This window comes from Haliotis rubra, unplaced genomic scaffold, assembly GCF_003918875.1.
Source record: "Haliotis rubra isolate DU_JTF1 unplaced genomic scaffold, ASM391887v1 Scf21, whole genome shotgun sequence".
Taxonomy (NCBI): Eukaryota; Metazoa; Mollusca; class Gastropoda; order Lepetellida; family Haliotidae; genus Haliotis; species Haliotis rubra.
The window spans coordinates 122,074-144,369 of NW_025766114.1; the positions used below are offsets into that span (position 1 = coordinate 122,074).

Genomic DNA, 22,296 nt, shown 5'->3' on the forward strand with positions numbered 1-22,296 from the left:
TATTAGACCTTGCTTGACTCGTGGAAAGCTGAGTTACCACACTGTCATCTATCAGTTTATGTTGGAGAGTAATAAACAGAATACTAAACTCGCTTTTGCTCGTCTGATACCAAATCATTAACTCGTTTAATATAAATGGTATTACACGGAAGGTCGTTTAGTATGCTCTATATATTGCACAGTATTTCCTAAATGATAGATACATATAGATATGGCTCCTTATATGCAAGTGTAGCTGCAAACAGCTTCAAAGCTGATGTGGCTTAAAGCAACATTTACTCACAGGTATGTGCGAGCGCTTCTGTTAATGGCTGCAAATTATCTAGCACTATTCCTCAAATAGGATTGTTTTATCCGGCTTTGTATTTCTACGCTATTTCCAAATTTACTATAGTGAACAGCAAAATGTTTTATCAACAAAGTTATGATATGATAAAGAGATTATCACTCATGTGTTTATATATTGTAAGTATCATATCTTATGAAAAAAATATCATTATTATTCTCACAAAAGGTTCGCATAACACATGTTATATTAGTAAAATATGACGTGATATCATTCTGTAAATACAGATTCTTTTCCAAATTATTCAGTTAGATTAAAAATTTAGCTGTTTCCATAAAAACTGTTGTAAGGAAAGTACCTTCCAATGCTTCGTTTTCAGTACCATCATTGAACAAGGAAGAGGCAAGGAGCTGAAACTGAAAACATAGTCCAATAGTACCTCGTATCTCCTCACAGTGACAACAGTGAGTGAGTGAGTGAGACACAGTAGTCAGTAATATTTCAACAATATTCCTGCACAATCATGATAAAAACATACGACGATAAGTGACATTTATTCAGGTATGTCTCAAAACCTTACCACGTGATTCTCATTTGTCAACCTTGAAGAGCATAGAAAAATGGAAAGTGTTTATTCTTAGGAATCTACTTGTATTTCCATTGAACACATAAAATACATTGATATTATGTCTTCACTGATAAATGCTGCTTAAAAATTACATTAGAACAAAGCTTGGACAAAGAGTACCTCTCAACAGTCCAACACCATAGTAGCCAAACATAGCTTACATAACATAACTGCACTTACCTCCCTTGTCTCCTCGGTATCTGCATGGTCGACAGTGTTGGCTAGTTCATTCTGCAGGTAGATCATGGCATTCTTCGGATCACTTGCAGCCAGCTCCATAAAACGGTACTTCCTGATGAGGTACCGACACCGACGGAGAAGATGATCTGCTGACGGACGACAGAGCTGGGACAAGAAGAAAGATGAGGTGTTTAAGTAATATGGAGCTGGTTTGCAGGTTGTTGTATGCCACACTGTGCAATATTCCAGCTATATAATAGAAGCCTGTACATAATTAAGTCTGGGCCTGACAATCAAGTGATTGATATTGTCAGCAACAATAGATGCTATCAGTGTACAATGAGGTGTATCCAACCAAGTTACTGAGCCAGATGACCACATAAGTTATGTCCCCTTGTTTGATTAGCATGGGATGCTGGACACCTATTCTAACCTAGTGCTTCAATTTTAATGTGCATTGGAGGAGTTATTTCAGACCAAACTGTGTACAGTAATGTTGCTACTCACTTGCAGAGACCAAAAATCGTCAAGTCTCATTTTTGGTAGGCTGTCTTTTCCTGGATTCCCTCCAAAAAGGTAATGGACCTATGGCAGTAAAAGAGGGCTTGATCATAACAACTAATAGATGGTGTTCAGTAGCTGTTTTTATGTATTTAAATAAACCACATCTCTAATATCAGTGGAAAATGGAAATACTGTCAGCTGTTGCATCTTCATTAGGACAACAGAAGTGAGGCAATGTCATCAGTCAGCTAAAGAATTGCCTTTCATAACCCATGTGTCAAAGTAATCCAACAGAGGCAGTTACCTAGGTTACAGATCATTTTCAAAAGTCTACAGTCACTTATGAAGCAGGAATCACCTTTCTACATTAGTCTAGGCTAAATTAGTCCACAGTCAATACAGCACTGGTACTGATTCTAACCCAGGTGCCCACGGGGTCTGTGGAATCGACTCCTCACCTTCCTGACATGGTCATACACCAGTTGATGTGCGAACCTCGGCACTGGTTCGACATGCTGCTGTTTTATCCAGTATTGCTGCCCAGTGTTTTCATTTTTGTAGATGCATGACCTGACAGAGAAACAAACACTTCAACATTTGTAAGTTATAGCCTCGGAGTCATGACAACTTATAGTGCCATGAAAGGTGCAACCATCACCACACTTATCTAATCTCAACCATTCCTGAACTTTCCCAGATAGCAAAGGTGTGTTGGGCCAATGTTGGTATATGGTTGGTTGGTTGGCCAACAGTTTGACAACATTGGCCCAACGTTATCTTAATGACTTAAAAGTAACGGTGGCTTTTGACACGTTGGTCCAACAGTGGGTCAACATTTGAAAAAACTCTGCCTATTTTCCCTGATCTTACATCTATTTCACAAAGTTGGGCCACCGTTGGCCCAACATTGTGAATAAAAGAGTGAGCACACGGCCATTTTTAGCCATGTCTTCTTATTAAGATTTTGATGAAAGTTGAAATAATTACACAGGCAAAAAGAAAGAATCTATTTCCCTGTCTTTCAACTATGATGCAGTGAATTTTACAGCGTTGTTTTCTCCAAATTGAATACCAAACTTGTCATCATTGATAGCTTTACCTGATATTCAAGAGCAGACGACACTACATTTCTGGAGGCCTTCAACTGGTAAATATGCATTGTTATTTCTGTGATACTGAATTGCGAATATATTGTGAAATAATTGGTTTAAATCATCATTTAGGCTAAAGAAACTGACACATACTGTATTGAAAGGCAGTTGATTGAGTAGGTAAAAGATTTAATTGACTGTTTTCTTTAGGTAGCCTGTTTTAACCACATTGATAAATCTCATTTCATTTTAAATTATTTAAATTTATTGTGTTTACTTTATGAACATCATGTGTTTGTCAGTTACACTCCTGTTTCCATATACAACTCTCTCTATTATTCATCTTTACAACCAATAATTGCTAAACATCATCATATATATACCGTATGTGTCAAAGTTATAGTAGGTACACGCGTCATATCCAAATAAAACATTGTTTGAACAGCATTCTAGAAGTTGGTGAGTCAAAAATGAAACATACAACTCTATGGATGACAACTTCTTGTTTATTGTATAGAGCGACGTTTCGATGTAGATTCTTACACCGTTATCAAGCTAAAAGTGACTACAACCAAATGATGAGAAGTATATATACATGTACATAGTATGTTTTGTCAAATAAACATAATTGGGAGCAGCCAGATGGGGACTAAGAACAACAAATGGATCTAGTGATGAAACCAATTAACAAGGAAGGGAGGGGGGAGGGGGGTGGGGTGTTAGGTTGTAACAACCTGATAGGGTGATTTGATAGAGTCTATAGTTTGATTAGTTCTTCATATCCCAATGGTATGTAGTATCCTTGGTCTCTATTGATCAAAGGTTTGTGGGGGCTGATTTCGATGGCTTCCAAACGTTTTCTTTTTGTGAAGTCCTGATTCTTTGGTGGATAAGATTTCGAATTTGTCAAACCAGCCCCCTAAAACTAAGTTTGGCGTCATCTCAACCCTGATCAAGCACACTAAGAACATTTGCTCCAGCAGCCATGACCTAGAACATGAGCGGAACCACCTACAACATGTCTTCAGGAGCCTCAACCAGTAACCCACCAACTCATAGTCTGTTTGATTTCATTTGAGACCAATGAATTGCTCACTAACACAAAATCTAATAATCGCAACAAAACCAAATTTTGCAGTCACATGAAAACAACAGACCAATGAAGAACTATAGACTCTATCAAAGCACCCTATCAGCTTGTTGTTACAACTGAATCCCCCTTGTTTATTGGCTCCATCACCATTCTATTTGTTGTTCTTAGTCCCCATCTGGCCTCTCCCAATAATGTACCAGTTGTTATTCAATTACATGTTGTTGTTAATGTCAATCTGCTGATTGTCAAAACATACTACGCATATATACTTCTAATCATTTGGTTTTAGCTTGATAACAGTGTAAGAATCTACATCCGAACGTCACTCTGTGCAATAAACAAGAAGTTTTCAGTCATTAAGGTGTATGTTTCCAAATAAAACATAAGGTCACAAACTATGTCCTTTTACGATAGATCTCATGTCTAAAATTATGATATCTGACAGTTTCATGAAATTATTGGGTTGGGTTTTTTCAGGACCAGTTCGAAAAACCTGTCAGCGGCGACAGCCAAAAGACCTAAGACAAGAATATTTTTAAGAAATACAATAATGTTCAAATAACAATGAAAAAAAGAATTAAATAGTTCACTTGATTAACTTGTTGTGTTGTTTATATATGTTTCTGATTGCAGAGGTCAAGAAAGAGCTAAATGTTGAAATACTGTTGTGCCAACATAAGGCTAACTAAATCACATCGTTGGGCCAAGTATTGGCCATGGTTTAGTACGAAGGTCAAGAAAGAGCTAAATGTTGTTACACGGTGGTGCCAGCATAAGGCCAACAAAATCACTACGTTGGGCCAACTATGGGCCGTGATTTTGTGTGAATTTTCATTCGTTGGCCCAACAATGATCCAACATGATGGGCCACTGTGGAGCCGATGAGCATATCCAAGTGGGCCCATCGTCAGTTTGACAACCATGGGCCAACCAAACCGGTGATTATGGGCCAACTATGGGCCAACATATCAATGCTATCTGGGTTAAAGACAGACATCAAATGTAACTGGACGAATATGCTGGTCCACTTAACTTATATGCTAGTCCACTGGACTAATATGAAAGTCCACTAGACTAATATGCTGGTCCACTAGAAAGGGAAATGATGAATTATCACGCATACCTATTTACTTACGCATACATACTTACTTACAGACTGGATAATAATTTTCCCCCTTTAATTACACTCCCTTTGTGCGCATACAACAGCTTCTAACCCTCTTCCTCCCACAGTGACTGACTGAGTTTAGTTTTACGCCATCCTTAGCAATATTCCAGCAATATCACGGCGGGGGACACCGGAAATGGGCTTCACACATTGTACCCATGTGGGGAATGGAACCCGGATCTTCGGCGTGACGAGCGAATACTTTAACCACTAGGCTACCCCACCGCCCCTCCTCCCACATTGACTTAAATGGGGAACATAAGGCCACGATGAATAAATTATTACATTTTTATCGCCTACCCATCAAACGTGTCTCACATCACATTGCTGTCCCCCAAACGTAGAGGACTGCTATCAATGTTTCTTTGTTCCTACACATAATGACATTAACTACATCCAAACAAACCACATGTGTGAAAACCTTGAAGAATTTGTAAACAACAAAATAACCATAAAAAATATAATGCCTCCAGCTTTACTTATCTAAACACTTAGATGCTGTTCCAGGTAGTAATTGAATATGGTCCTACCTACCACCACTTTTACTGAAGTAGCATGCAGCCTGTGATCAACAATCATTGTTCATAGCAACATCACAAACAGTAAACATCTCACTCATTGCTTAGCACAAATGTGGAGGTTGTTTTACCTAAATCCATATTAACATCATGTTCACACTGAAAACTCTAAAATAACTGCTAAAAACTTCATCATAGCATTGCACCCATTCACAGTCTCAAAGAAATGTAAGTAATCAGAATTAGTGTGATCTTACCACTTGTTTTTCCCAATGTCATAAACCCAGAATGAGTTTTTGACATTATCTCGTTTCTCCTTATCTCGACTGAGTCCCTGTAACAAACACAACACAATACCAATAGCTTGCATGGTACTATATTCATAAAATACTTCACTGCATGGAACAAGACAAAATATGTCTCAAGAAATACTCTTGAAGAAGTTTTAGAATTATATTCCTTGTTTCACAGGTAAGTTTGCATATAAAAACAAAAATTGTGTGAACAGTGTGGAAGAGTCTGATTTGGAGGCAAACCGAGCACTTGGACTACAGTAGGTCATAGTTATAGTACAGGACTTAAGATCATCTTAACACTAAGATCACTTCGGGAAGTGGAGCAGAAGTGAAAAGCGCATTGAACACACCAAGAGAACTATTTTCATCTTTCATCTTTCAACAGGATAATAACCTGTCTTGTTTAATTGATATTGTTAATGATGAATGACCATGACTACACTTTTGGAGTTTTGGATCTGACGCCACTTTTAGCATAATTCAAGTGATATCAGGGAGACACTCGATGTGTATCCTTGTGGGGAAACAAACACAGGCCTTTGGCATGATGAGCAAATGATGTAAGGTGACATAGTGTTTAACGGCGTACTTGAGAATATTTCGCTCATATGACAACGTGCATGCATGTGTATGTGTATGTGCGGCTGCTTGTACTAGCCCAGACTTTAGCTGGTTTTATAGTGTTCTAGCTCACTGAGATATCATGCCGCAGTGAAGCATGAATATTGACACAGTATATTGACTCCAAGCTGACCAGTCCATGTTGTACTCATTAAAGTCGAGCGCCAGGCAGGGACCAACAAGTACCACATTTTAACGTCTTTTGTTTTTGGACGTGGCCGGGGATCAAACCCGCGACCTTCTGCTCTCTGGGCGGACGCTCTAACCATTACACCACGGAAGCAGTCAGCAAATGATGTAACCTCCACCAACCCCATTTCCCATTAAAGGAGAGGGGAGGAACCACACAGTTGAGTGAGTTTGGTTTTACGCCTCTTTTAGCAATATTTCAACAATATCACGGCTGGGGAAACCAGAACCAAAAAGTTGATGCAAGGAAATACAACATATGGAGTCTGACCAGACTGAAAGCTATCCCAAAACGGTCGAATACCCTCTCTCAATATGCCAAAAAACATACAGTCAAACTTCCAATGTACATTTAAACATATTTCATGTCAAGCTCATGAAGTTGAATTGTACTATATAATAATGCTCTCTACGTCAACTTACCGACAGTACATGGATTTCATTCAATTCCGGATCAAGTGTTGCCCTTTGTGTGAAACCTGAGGAAGACAAAACTGTTCATATCCATGGCAATAAATATCATGGCAATGAATTTCAAAACTTAATGTCATTGTCATTATCAGGTGATGAAAATTAATTAGCAGATTCTCATCCATGTTTGTTCCACATCAAGCCCTACCCTCCTGTGATTTAATGAGCCAATAAAACTGACTGAATTTGAAAAGGGTAATCTAAACCAGGCTAATCACATTGAGCACATTTGAAGAATAGAAACAAAGCCTTTGGCATACACTTCAAACGACTAGGCTACATCACCGAATCTTCTAGACTTAACACATCAACTACAAAATCGCTGTTTGGCAGATATGATGTGAATCTGGTAATGAATTTATTTATGAATAGAAAGATAAAAGTTTGGTTTTGTGGGTTACCAACTCATACATTTTTCTATGTAACTTGCGCTACGAGAACAAGACCTAACCAGTTGACATGTGATTTGTTGACTGTCAAAGGGAGTATTGTGTAGTGGTGGTCCGATTAATTGAAATAATCGAAAATTGGTCGTACCGCTAGTGACTAAACGACCAAGCAATCAATCATAATTTCTCATAATCGAACACAACCAATTTTGGAACACTTGTTTTCATTAACAATATTTTTCACAAGGTTGGTTTTGTCTGTTATATTTTGTAAGCACTACAAGCTCGTTTCAAGTCATGATTGAATTTATCTTAAAGGCTCCAAGAAATTTATGTTCCTAACATACTAGTCATCCTTTAAAGATGTGAAATTTTGCCAAAAAGCCCCAAAAGAACGACATGTTTTTTTCCTTTTTTTTATGTGCATTAACAAATTTCATAAATGATGCTAACCAATTATTTTCGATGATTGATTGGTTGTAATGAACCAATAATCAATTATGAGATTTTAACCAATTCCCAACAGGGAGTATTGTGGGGTGTGGCCACGGTGTGACTGAGTAGAACAGTATTTCAGTTATATGGCTGTGTATCAGCTTGTAGTGAGAGGGAAGCCCAAAGTGTTGCATTTACAACTCAGGAGGAACCCAGGATCAAACATGCTCAGATTGAAATTGTGGGCATGTGAACCCAGGATTATAAGCTTCTGGCATGTCTAAAGGGACATAAATCTGATATGCATGGTATGTACTGTGAATTTCTACCGATAAGAGGGCTAAACTTTAAATGCATGCTTGACTTTAAGGGCTCAACCACAGAAAACCATACAATTGTCTGGCAATTTTAATTTTGGCAAACAGAAACAATTTTGAATATGACAAATTTCATCAATGCATGAACAAACAGAAAATCGTATCAGTCATATTATAGCCTTGACACATGAGGCATAATTCCAAAATTTGTTTTTAGAAGTAAAGAAAGACAAACACTGGTAACATGAAAAGAAAGAAAAGAATTATCAGTGTTTAATTGTTCATAAGAGATTAGAGATTGAACTCATTATTGTCTACCTGCTTGACAGCCATCCCTCTTTGTACCATCTGATATTGTCTCCACCAACCCTGTGTCCACGCTGTATGTTAGGAAGTCATTTAAATACTCTCTTGCCCGCTGACCAGCAAATATGTACAGTACTCGTCGGATCTGAAAAATTAAGCATGTATGGTTCACTTTGTCAGTTTAAAATGCAAATAATACAAATACTGCATCACTTGCTAATAAAAGTTATATTACCTATGTGCCCACTGATATTGATATTACCTATGTGCCCACTGATAGTGATATTACCTATGTGCCCACTAATAGTGATATCACCTATGTGCCCACTAATAGTGATATTAACCATGTGCCCACTGATAGTGATATTACCTATGTGCCCACTTATAGTGATATTACCTATGTGCCCACTTATAGTGATAGTCCCCATGTGCCCACTAATAGTGATAGTACCCATGTGCCCACTTATAGTGATATTACCCATGTGCCCACTGATAGTGATATTACCTGTGTGCCCACTAATAGTGATATTACCCATGTGCCCACTAATAATGATATAACCCATGCACCCACTGATAGTGATATTACCCATGTGCCCACTAAGTGATATTACCTGTGCCCACTGATAGTGATATTACCCATGTGCCCACTTATAGTGATATTACCCATGTGCCCACTATTAGTGATATTACCCATGTGCCCACTATTAGTGATATTACCCATGTGTCCACTAATAGTGATATTACCATATGCCCACTAATAGTGATATTACCCATGTGCCCACTAAGTGATATTAACCATGTGCCCACTTATAGTGATATTACCCATGTGCCCACTAATAATGATATTAACCATGTACCCACTGATAGTGATATTACCCATGTGCCCACTTATAGTGATATTACCCATGTGCCCACTTATAGTGATATTACCCATGTGCCCACTATTAGTGATATTACCCATGTGCCCACTATTAGTGATATTACCCATGTGTCCACTAATAGTGATATTACCATGTGCCCACTAATATCGATATTACCCATGTGCCCACTAATATCGATATTACCCATGTGCCCACTAATAATGATATTACCCATGTACCCACTGATAGTGATATTACCCATGTGCCCACTATTAGTGATATTACCCATGTGCCCACTAAGTGATATTAACCATGTGCCCACTTATAGTGATATTACCCATGTGCCCACTAATAATGATATTACCCATGTACCCACTGATAGTGATATTACCCATGTGCCCACTTATAGTGATATTACCCATGTGCCCACTTATAGTGATATTACCCATGTGCCCACTATTAGTGATATTACCCATGTGCCCACTATTAGTGATATTACCCATGTGTCCACTAATAGTGATATTACCATGTGCCCACTAATATCGATATTACCCATGTGCCCACTAATAATGATATTACCCATGTACCCACTGATAGTGATATTACCCATGTGCCCACTATTAGTGATATTACCCATGTGCCCACTATTAGTGATATTACCCATGTGTCCACTAAAAGTGATATTACCCATGTGCCCACTGATAGTGATATTACCTATGTGCTCACTAATAGTGATATTACCCATGTGCCCACTAATAGTGATATTTCCCATGTGCCCACTGATAGTGATATTTCCCATGTGCCCCCTAATACTGTAATAGTGATATTACCCATGTGCCCACTTATAGTAATGATATCCATATGCCAGGTAAAAGTAACATTATCCATACATCCAAACACATAGCTATTATCCCTATGTCCACAAACAGTAACATTATCCATATATGCCTCCTAATAATAACATTATCCACAAGTGCACTAATAATAGGATCATCCATAAGCAGAGATGGAGAGAAAAAAAGTTGCTTTGTTTCTACGCAAACTTTGAGAAATATTAAAAGTCTTCATACATCATATTACCGTATAAACAAGATCATAACTTACTGGATGAAACAGCATTGAGTGACCAATCCTTGACCTGAGTTCTGGACTGTCCTCGATGAGACTGGACCAGGTGTTTGTTGGTATATGATAGCCAAACAACCCGCTAAATACTGGCTCATGACCTCGCTCATTTTCATTTGCACTGGATAATCAAGAGAAAAACAGCTAACCTCACAATGTCAACAATCAATTTGTAAACACTGTAAATCAAAGTGATGAAACTTTTATAATATTTAATCAATACTGCTGAGCTTCGTAAGTGGTCCTTCGGGTGCATTTCTTACAGTGCGACTTGTAGTAACAACTTGTAGCATACGACTTGTAGTAACATACGACTTGTAGTAACAACTTGTAGCATACGACTTGTAGTAACAACTTGTAGCATACGACTTGTAGTAACAACTTGTAGCATTGTAGCATACGACTTGTAGTAACAACTTGTAGCATACGACTTGTAGTAACAACTTGTAGCATACGACTTGTAGTAACAACTTGTAGCATACAACAATCCTAACGACTGTTATTTGTGTCCTTATTAAGTTGCAGACAACTCTTATCTCGCGTTAATCTCACATATAACTCGGCAACATGAATTCGTAAAGTAAGGAAGAAATGCTAGCATTAATGTCAAGTCTACATATTGCAGTCAATGAAACAGAAGAAGAGAAAGGCTAAATCGGTGAGGGTACACAACTGGATTCTGAGATGGAACATTCCATAAACATTCTTGTCACAAGTAAAAAACCCTTAACCCGCTTGGTTTCTTCTCTGGTAAGGTCAATTTTTATTCAGTCATGTCTCCAACATGATGTCAACATAAATAAAAGGATGACACTCTGAGGTGGACTATTTGAGCGATTTCATTGGTCGAGAGCTTGTGACTTGTAGCAGGAATTAGGACAAATCCTATGTCTTACAACTGCGACTAGTTGTATGCGATTTCAAAAGCTCTCAAGTGTTCTCATGTTGCAACTAGGTTGCACACAACCAGTTGATACTACTAGTCGCACTGTGAGAAGGCACCTTTAACACTCAACAGAACTACATGACGTGGAAACTTTGAATATGATTATTGTTTCTTGAATATGAAAAAGATCCGTGTTAGAATGAATCTTCAGTAACCCATGCTTGTCGTAAGAGGCGACTAACGGGATTGGGTGGTCAGGCTCGCTGACATGGTTGACACATGTCATCGGTTCCCAATTGCGTAGATGGATGCTCATGCTGTTGATCACTGGATCGTCTGGTCCAGACTCGACTATTCACAGACCGCAGCCATATAGCTGGAATATTGCTGAGTGCGGCGTAAAACTAAACTTATTAAATCACTCACTTGAATATGAAAAACAGTGCACAAGCAACAAATCCATGTCGTTCAGGTATATTTTACATGGAATCAGCCACCTTACATTATAACCCACTTCAGCCTGTTCCAAGCGCATGGAGTATTGGCATCTTGTTCTGCCAATCTCTATGTGCTGAGGTGCAATAAGGTTTACTTACCTTGTAAGTACCCGGCCTCCGAAAACATAAATAGTTTGCTTTTCAACATCAATGACCATCTGATGGTCAAAAATAAGACGTGGACCCCCCATTGCTGCTGTGTCTTCCGTGATTTCCGTCCACCGACCAGACCCCACGTCATACATGTAAAAGTCACACTGAAAGTAACGCAAGGTCAACATTAGACAACCCTCTTGCACAGGCAAACATCATCTCTCTTGAACAGTATTTAAAGGTCACATGCAACGTAAAACACAACTTTGCAGATTCTGATACCTTTCGGTATGGACTTACCGAAACAAATCATCAAAAATGCTAATTCAACTTATAAAGTTGAAAAATAACGCTATGAAAAAAAACGCGCGAAATCGGAGTTCAAACGTTTCACTAATTTTCCCCAGACTTTTCTGGGGAATACGGGTTTCAACAGCTGGGTTGCGCTCATAGCACGTGCGCAGTGAAATAGGTTCGCGCAACTTGGAAGCGGGCTGTCTGGCGAATACTCGGTGAAGGCTTTGGTGTGAGCTATTTTCATAATGTTTTGTTGATATCTCACAGGCGTGAGCTTTTTATATGTTATGACAGTAAATTAACTGTTTATATAATTTCATTTGTCTATTCCACCACACGTTCTTCTTACCGAGTCACTTTCTCAGTTCGATACTTAAAAGCAATGTCATTATTTAGCGTTGACAGAATTTCTAACTGTGATATAGATATGTCGCTGTCACAGACAAAACTCAATGTCTTGTTTTATTGACACCTGTGTGTCTGCCTGCCTGTCTGCTAATGACAATAATCAATACACAACTGCGATCACTGACCACATGCAATTTGAACTTAACACCAATCAGGCTATACACCATAAACAAAACGCATTGATTTATGGCCCAAGTTCGGTCTCTGTCACATTATGTAATTACACAGACAGGCAGGTGTGATACTTGAACACATAACATGTTATGATGTCTGTTGATTGCTAAATGTTATACACAAAAAATGAGCATGTATTTACAAAACCCAACATCTCTATGTATACACACACAATGAGCCGTGAAGGGGGCATCTGCTAATGAACCAGCCGTTACACTTCAGTGCACACCCACCCGCTCTGACTGGGTTCGGTATCCCGGCTGCTTCGTTTCGAGGGAGGTAAACCCAAGTACAAAATATTGCACTTTTGATTTGCGATTATCTGAGTCATTGAACAATACTAGTCAAGGGAACTAGTAGTTTAACTACTTTTGCTATGATGACAAAAGACTGAAAAGATCTCTAAACAGTTCAAAAACAGAGAATACACACAAAAAAGTACACAAAACAGTGAATAACAATTGAAGTTACTTTTAAGTTGTCTTGTGACCTCATGGAAGCATCTAAGTATCTCCCCAGTGTAAAGATCTGCTTCCTTTCATGATCCAGACACATTTTGTGACACGATCGGGCACTTGGACCACCCTGCAAAACAAACACAAAATAAAATTTTGACTAAATAAATGTCGCCTCTTACAACAAGCATTGCTTACTGAAGATCAATTCTAACCTGGATCTTCACGGGTCATTTCAGCAAGTATTTCAAAATTAATGGCACAGTTCATTCACTAAGCAGCCATGATTAACCTACGCAGCTGGTATACAATGACATGTCTCAGCCAAGTCAGTGAGCCTGGACCAACCAATCCCGCAAGCCGCCTCGTACAACATACATAGGTTGCTGAAAACCAATTCTAACCCAGATCTTCACTGGTGTATTGACATACAATCTCATGATACAAAGGTCCTGTGGCACAACATTACTGATCATTACTCATTACAACAGGGGGCGACGGGGTAACGCTTAAAGTGCTCGCTAGTCACGCAGAAGACCCGGGTTCAATTCCCCACATGGGTACAATGTGTGCAGCCCATTTCTGGTGTCCCCCGCCATGATATTGCTGGAATATTGCTAAAAGCGGCGTAAAACAAAACTCACTCACTCACTACAGAACCCTCACCTCTTCCTCCGTGTTTTTTGACACACATGTCCACTGTCTGGTGGGAACATTGTAACCCCAGAGATCCGCTAAGTCATGATTGCCATCCCAACCTCCAAACAAGTATATTGTTTCTAGAAGAAAAAAGTAGAATCATAAAACAAACATCATATCTAGTTTTTGATAATGACCACATCAATTGGCATGCTGTGTAAACTGCAGACACTGATCAGGTGTATTTCAATAGTGACAAGATTCAGATTTAACTTACTGGTAAAGCACCTTGTCATACCTTATCTTGCAGGGGTTATCTCCTGAAACTAAGACAGCCATTTCTTAGACAGCCATAACTTAGACACTAATGAAGGGGATTAATAAAGACAACACCCATGGTTGAAATGGAACAGTCCTAATTAGTGTTCCCGCTGAGTAGACCTAGCTTGTAAATAAATAAAACAATTGAAACTATAATGTATCAAATCTTTGAAGGACATTTAGAAGTGGAATGCATGAAAAAAGCAAGATTTATGGATGTCAACTTCATTATTGTGAATAACACGACGTTTCGGAGTGTATGCTTACTCCTTCATCACCTGGACTCTCACCTGATGATGTAGAGTACAAATCATTTATTCTCAAGCAAAATTTTCAAAATATAATGACTATGACTGCTATATAATTCTGAGTGACATGACATTTTACAAGGCCAAATAAAGAGAATGACAAAATTTCGAGTGAATATGAAATTTTGGACTTGTCCACTCTGAATGATTCTTATGTGGAATGCTACTTAATAAGCCAAGAATGGGCATGATCAACATACCATATTTATTATTTATTTTTTTATCTCTGTTGAACTTAAAATAAATATGCTGAAGGAACATAACGTCTTGTCTAATTGATTCTACTGGACTGATCCATTATAAGAAATAGGTATCACCTTGAGGATTAGTTGTGCACTGAGCCAGAAATGTTGTTGTTTTAAGCTGTCTAAGATATGGCTGTCTAAGTTTTGGGAGGTTACCCTTGCAGGTACTGACTACACTCTGAACACAGAGACAATGTCTCAGTTCCAGTTAAGATATTAATGATTAGTGTTGGGAATTGGTTAAAATCTCAAAATTAATGATTGGTTCATAACCACCGATCAATCATCGAAAATAATTGGTCAGCGTCATTTATGAAATTTGTTAATGCACACAAAAAATAAGGGAAAAAAAACATGTAGTTATTTAGTTATCTTTAAAGGATGACTAGTATGTTAGGAACATAAATTTCTTGGTGTCTTTAAGATAAATTCAATCATGACTTGGAACGAGCTTGTAGTGGTTATGAAATGTAACAGACAAAACCAGCCGTGTGAAATATATTGTTGATGAAAACAAGTGTTTCAGAATTGTTTGTGTTCGATTATGAGAAAACATGATCGATTGCTTGGTCATTTAGTCACTGCGACCAATCTTCGATTATTTCAATTAATCGGATCACCACTATTAATGATGTCTCACTTTCACCCAAAACACTGTTGACATAAAGACAGCATAAAATTGACAGATAGCAACTTCTTGTTTACTGCATGGAGTGATGTTTCAGGCCATACTGGTGTAACAATCTTCATGGAAATATCGCTCTATTCAATAAACAAGAAGTTACTAACCATAGATAAATGCTTCATTATGTACTTACCAATTTCTAGAATGTCAATCAAACAATTACTGTTGACAATGTTTTGACAATGTCTGTGTCTAAACAGTTTAGCACACTTTCATTGAACACAATGCACTCAGTTTATCTATTTAACAATCATTACCCTATTCATATTTGAATATAAAACAGAAAACAACAAGTGTTTGCCACTGATGTGAATACATAGTGCCCCGTAATAACTCTCTATCATCTCACCTGTGTGTACATCTATACACATCTGATGTCCGCCTCGCATCCCTGGACGAAACACTGAGTTGGTATCATTATCTGCAAAAGAAATAATCTTGTTATCCACATGAGACAAAAGTCACTTGTTATCTACAAGAAACACAAGTCACTTGTAATTCACAAAAGACATAAAGTCACTCGTTATCTAAGAGCGACACAACTCATTTGTTATCTACAAGAGACTTAAGAAACTTGTTATCCACAGAAGACATGTCACTTGTTATCTATAAGAAACACAAGTCACTTGTTATTTACACGAGACATAGACATTTGTTATCTACAAGAGACACAAGTCACTTGTTATCCACAAAAGACACAAGTCATGTTATCCACAAGAGACACAAGTCACTTGTTATCAATAGGGACATAAATAATTTGTCTTTCTACAAGACATATATAACATGCATAATGTGATGACACTTTATATTTTCTAAACTTGTAGATTTAAAAAAAAAGTACTTACTTTTGCTGACTGGCTGAATTGCTGTCCATTTGGGTTTATAATCTTGCTGACTTATGTACTGGTCAAAGAGTCCCTCTGAAAACAAAACATGACATAAGCAAGAGTGCAAGGTCTTCCAGTTAAATAACTCCACAAATATCATTACTGACATAAACCTGAGGAAGGATAACAATATATAGATGAACAACTTCTTTATAACCGTGAGAGGGGCGCGGTGGGGTAGCCTAATGGTTCAAGCGTTGGCTCCTCACGCCGAAGACCCGGGTTCGAATCCCCACATGGGTACAATGTGTGAAGCCCATTTCTGGTGTCCCCCCGCCGTGATGTTGCTGGAATATTGCTAAAAGCGGTGTAAAACCAAACTGTCAGTCAGTCAGTCAGTCAGTATAACCGTGAGGGCGATGTTTCAGTGTAGGTTCTTGCTTGCTAACGGGTGTTAGAACTTACACCAAAACGTCGCCCTCACAGCAATGAAGAAGTTGTTCATCCATATATTGTTATCCTTCCTTACTGCTCCAACTTCTAAATGCCTCTCAAAAATGTAACATAAACCAGTTGGGTGGGACATCATTATCTACACTTCATGATGACAAGTAAGTGAGGATGTTTGGTTTTACGCTACTTGAAGCAACATTCCAGCAACATACAGGAAATGGGCTTCACACACTCTAACCATGTGCATAACTGTCCCTGGGGCTCCTTTCACCAAGCAACCTTTACTAAGGTTAACCTTAACTCCCATTCTTTAACATTGCACTAAGGTTACCTCAGTGACTTACGATCACCTTAGTGCTTTGTGAAAGGAGCCCCTGGTCTTCAATGTGACAAATGTATGCTTTAACCACTAGGCTACCCCAAGTAAATGTGACGACATATATCTCAATGACATCACTACCTTGTAACAGTTTTAAACAACGTATAGACACCAAAATTATTTCTCAAAAGATCTGATTCTAAACATCACAATTCTTGCAATGGCTCTAGAAAATGATGAGCAAAACAAAGACTTAATATAGTTATTTGATCTGGGTGCATAGGGAGCTGGTGTTTTATGTCATAACCCACAATCCCCAATTCCTACCATTAATTCCAATAGACTGACTGACTGAGTTTAGTTTTACGCCGCTTTTTAGCAATATTCCAGCAATATCACGGCAGGGGACACCAGAAATGGGCTTAACACATTGTGCCCATGTGGGGAATCGAACCCGGGTCTTCGGCGTGACGAGTCAACGCTTTAACCACTAGGCTACCCCACCGCCCTAATTCCAATAGACAAAACAATAGACAGCTGACGAATTTTGAACTTAAATGATAATAATAGCATTCATACCTTAAAAAATTTTAACAGCTACATAAGATTCATACCTTCACATGCCTTTGTAACTAATTTTTCACAAGCATCAAAGTCTCCTTTCATAACCTGAAAAGCAGAAAATATCCAACATCAAATGACAATCACCCTAAAACTCACTCAAATCTCCAATAACATCAGCGGTTGAGTATAGTCTAATGTATTTACTATAGCTATGCTCCAAGCAATCATTCGAAATGAACAGAGCTGCTCAGTCGTTATTATGGGGATAGGTCCCTGTGCTCTTATACCATGTTTTTATCTAATGACCTATGTCTAGGAATCTGTCAACAGAAACATTAATACTAGTACTGCGACAATAAGCCATTGATGCTCATCCAAAATTTGGACTTGGGGTTTAACACGGCATTCAACTCAAGACTATTACTCAGATACAGCCACATGCATGTGTGTGTGTGGCTGTCTGTACACATCTGGAGTAATACCAGTTAGGTAGTGCTTGCCAACAGAACCACCATGCCGTAGCCTAACAAAGATGTCCCACTCAGACAGTACAGTGAGAGAGTGAGTTTAGTTTTATGCCGCACTCAGCAATATTCCAGTGATATGGTGGCGGTCTGTAAATAATCGAGTCTGGACCAGACAATCCAGTGATCAACAGCATGAGCATTGATCTACGCAATTGGGATACAATGGCATGTGTCAACCCAGTCAGCGAGCCTGACCACCCGATCCCATTAGTCAGCTCTTATGACAAGCATGGGTTACTGAAGACCAATTCTAACCTGGATCTTCACGGGTCCAGACAGTACAGAGAATCACATTCTCTTCCCACAGAGGTTACTCCTGTCATATCTTCCTACGTAACCTCTGTTCTAATATGGCCCTTTCATGGTGTGAGCGTTCAAGACTTGTGATTGGAGGCAATCAGATTTAGTTGTGCAATCAGCGACGTTGTTTCAAAAGTGATCATTCGCAAGGCCTCGGTAATTTCCGTATGCTTCGAGAAAACTACACTTCTTCCCTTGCGCGATGCGCAAACGTTTCTTCTAGACAGAACTCAGTCATGTTATGGCGGATCAGTGGTGTCTCCATCGCCCTCGTTGACAACGGACAAGCTAACCATTAAACGTCTTGTGTGTAACATCAACACAAGTCCCCGGCTGATGGGGGATATTTGTGGCCCCACATTTGCTTGTGTTAGTCAAGTTGAATCTAAGTCGATGTAACACATGTTCTGATTGGATAGAAAGAAGGGAGATAATTCGTGTTGCGATCTTTTGCCGCTAGGGGATTTTACGAGAACCGGGAAATATGGCCGTATTAGAACAGATGTTCGTAGGAAGATATGACAAGTACCGTATATGACCGTCTATAAGCCGACCCCATGGATAAGCCGACCCCCAAGCTTGACCCTCAAAATCAGTGTCAAAATCATATCTCTCATGGATAGGCCGACCCCCCGCGATGGGTCGCGGCCAACAGAGACCAGAGTACCCGGTAAGTATGTTCCATCAACGACGAGACACCATTACGAGAATATTACATAATAAAGATTACCGGTGTTTGTTTACCTTTTTTTAACGATCACTGCTTGCATCAACGACGAGACGCCATTTGGAAAGTGGATATACAGCGTAAGTGTTGGTGAGAATATTACATAATAAAGATTACCGGTGTATTGTGGCAACATGTGTTTGTGTTCCTTTTATATCCCGGCGATCACTGCTTGCATCAACAACGAGACGCCATTTTGTGAAATCGGTGAGTATGGAGAGAAAAAGTACCATCGGTAAATAAAAACTGAAGTCAACTTTTGTTTCAAAATATATTATTTAAGTGTCCATATTTCATCTATAGATATATGACAATAAGAAAAATAGTCCACTAACAATAAACACTGACATTTCTGCAAGAGAGTTCTGAGATTTTCACAAGTCATCGGCCGTAAACCCATCAAATTCCGTGTCACTGTCCTCCTCATACTGTAAGTCGATCCACATTATTCACATAAATTCACTGTCATATATATTGTGTCTACTCACGGATCGAAACAAAGTGTAGTTGACAGAAAATGCATAATATATTTTGCTTCTCTAAATATCATATTTATTGTAGCAACAAACTGGCTTGCTTATTTTACCCCATTCAACAATCACAAACTGATTACCGCCTCATTCCATGTCACGTGCTTACCACGTTCATGATGGTCCGTATAACCTTAGTGTTGATTATATATTTTTTACATAAAAACTATTACACAATGCTAGGATATATTTCTTTTGGTTAAATAATAGTATTCAATCAATAGAATTCATCCCATTATATTATTGTGCATGTGTGAACTTGTTCGCGGGGAAACGTGTGCACAGCTGATTGCTATTTCCGGCTTTGTGTACGAGACAAATACGCACGGTAATCTTAATCCCTGCAAATAAAACAATGCCCAGCAAAAACAACTTATAACTTAAATGGTAATTAATCTAGTCGAGTGATGTTTAATTGCAAATTTGACGTCTCTACTGACGAAGTCGTCTTCTGTTGTTTGTTCACGCGAAGTGATACGATGTTGTTTTCTTACCCCTGGAAAAAAGTTTGACGAAAGTGTAACTCATGGATAAGACGACCCCCTTCTACAGACTGCTTTTTTTGGTCCTCAAAATTCGGCTTATAGACGGTCATATACGGTAACCTCTGTGGGAAGAGAATGAGAGAATCAGAGCAAAACACTTTTGTGCTTTATCTCCACAAAAGCCATGGTAACAACAATTACCATCACCCACCCTTTAAACCTGGCCAGAAATCAAACAATCAACCTACCACTCTTCTCACCGATGTTCTGTGCACCAGACCATGGCGATTGAGGGTTTAAAATGGCTTTCAAAATGATTACTGGAGTCTGTCTTCTTAATCTGGGACACTACTCACCAGTGAGTGATGTAACTCTGTAAGTATTGGGTGCTCTAGAGCAATCTTTGTCTTCTTCTGCAGAGCTTCGTAAGCCTCGATGTACCGCCGCTGTCGGAAGTGTTTCAAACACAACCTGATTGCTTCTCGTTCCCGATACTATAACACAAGTTTGATTATACAGGGATAGAAATACTTTTTTTTCTAAGTGTGCCTTAGGGCACCAGGCAAATATTTTAGCTGTGCCTTTCAGAAATCAAGTGTGCCCACACGTTTCTAGAATAAATGACTGTAGCAAGGATGATTATCTTTTGAAATTTATTGTCAGAAAACAACAAATGTAACCAGTTTTCTGTTATCACTGATATGTCATCTGCTTATGATGGCTTTCTTATGTTACATTTGTTCTGCTTTCCCATCACCTTTAATAGCTAAGAATCGTGTGAGAGGTTCACCTTTTTCAATATGTCTAACATACACAATTTACTCTTCACTAACCGAACTATCAGTACTCACAACACACTAAATGGAAAAACAACCAGATTTCTTTACATCATCCATCATAATTCCAGTGATTTCCTGGGCGTAAAAGTCAAAAAATGTTTTTGCTTGTTTGTCATTTGCGTAAGTGTTTTGATTGGGGATTAAATGACTAAAGGTGTGCTATGTCTCTAAAAAATTAGGCGTGCCATAAGGGCACCAAGAACATTTTTTATCTGTGCCATTTTGATATTTACCGTGCCATGGCACGCTAATACATGGGGTATTTCGAACCCTGTTATATAACAACTGCAACCCAAAACAGACTCTGAGGCAGATTCCACACCATCAGATTAATGTGAACAGCATAAAATAACAAGAGATAACGTCTTCAGCTTGATATAATTCATATCATGATCATGTGTCTACTATGATTTAGCTTCTAGCAATATTTCAGCCATATCACAACATCGGAACATCAGAAATCGGCTTCACACATTGTACCCATGTGGGGAATGGAAACAGGGTGATAATTTACAGACCGCAGACATATAGCTGGAATATTGCTGAGTCCAGCGTAAAACAACAAATAAATCCTACATAAATATTCACATAATCCTACATCTTATATATTTTAAAGCAGATGTTCAACAAAATCTGCTCTTGACTTTAAAGAGTGCATGTGTGCATTGTTTAATCTCATATGCAACATTCAAGGTGAGGTGAGGTGAAATTGGGTTTAACATCGTGCTTGAGAATAGTTCGCTCATATGACGACATGCATGCGTGTGTATGTGTATGTGCGGTTCCTTGTACTAGCCCAGACTGAAGCTGATTTTATAGTGCTAGCCCACTGAGATACCATGCCACAGTGAAGCATGAATACCCCACTCACACACATTATACTGACTCCGAGCCGACCAGTGCTTGTTGTACCCATTAATGCAGAGCGCCAGGCAGGGACCAACAAGTACCAACAAGTACCATATTTTAGCGCCTTTTGGTATGACGCTCTCCGGGCGGATACTCTAACCACAACACCACGGAGGCGGTCCTCAACATTCAAGCTACATGACGGCAGCCTGTAAATATTGAGTCTAATCCAGACAATCCAGTGATTGATATTATGAGCAATGATCCACGCTGTTGGGGTATGATGACGCACAACCAACCACTGCACTGACAACTCACTCCATTAAGAGTGAGTGAGTGAGTTTAGTTTTACACCGCACTCAGCAATATTCCAGCTATATGGCGGCAGTCT

At 38.8% G+C, this 22,296-nt stretch overlaps 1 protein-coding gene across 3 annotated transcripts in view; it reads right to left on the bottom strand.

Annotated features, from left to right (window-relative positions):
• The window catches only part of LOC124276518 (muskelin-like), a 36,396-nt gene that overhangs the window by 7,065 nt on the left and 7,035 nt on the right, over nucleotides 1–22,296 (bottom strand). For 2 of the 3 annotated variants that reach the window (XR_006898552.1, XM_046712145.1), the window contains exons 6-20: nucleotides 20,574–20,711; nucleotides 17,699–17,753; nucleotides 16,331–16,405; nucleotides 15,835–15,906; nucleotides 13,954–14,066; nucleotides 13,304–13,417; nucleotides 11,960–12,117; nucleotides 10,457–10,598; nucleotides 8,505–8,637; nucleotides 6,998–7,068; nucleotides 5,726–5,802; nucleotides 2,057–2,168; nucleotides 1,602–1,679; nucleotides 1,095–1,259; nucleotides 645–702 (exon numbers count right to left, since the gene is read on the bottom strand). Coding sequence is in view for 2 of the 3 variants with exons in the window: in XM_046712145.1 (XP_046568101.1) it covers nucleotides 645–702; nucleotides 1,095–1,259; nucleotides 1,602–1,679; nucleotides 2,057–2,168; nucleotides 5,726–5,802; nucleotides 6,998–7,068; nucleotides 8,505–8,637; nucleotides 10,457–10,598; nucleotides 11,960–12,117; nucleotides 13,304–13,417; nucleotides 13,954–14,066; nucleotides 15,835–15,906; nucleotides 16,331–16,405; nucleotides 17,699–17,753; nucleotides 20,574–20,711 (1,561 nt within the window). In the remaining variant the exon portion in view is untranslated. The remainder of the gene's footprint in view (nucleotides 1–644; nucleotides 703–1,094; nucleotides 1,260–1,601; nucleotides 1,680–2,056; nucleotides 2,169–5,725; nucleotides 5,803–6,997; nucleotides 7,069–8,504; nucleotides 8,638–10,456; nucleotides 10,599–11,959; nucleotides 12,118–13,303; nucleotides 13,418–13,953; nucleotides 14,067–15,834; nucleotides 15,907–16,330; nucleotides 16,406–17,698; nucleotides 17,754–20,573; nucleotides 20,712–22,296) is intronic. The other variant, XM_046712147.1, reaches the window with a different exon arrangement.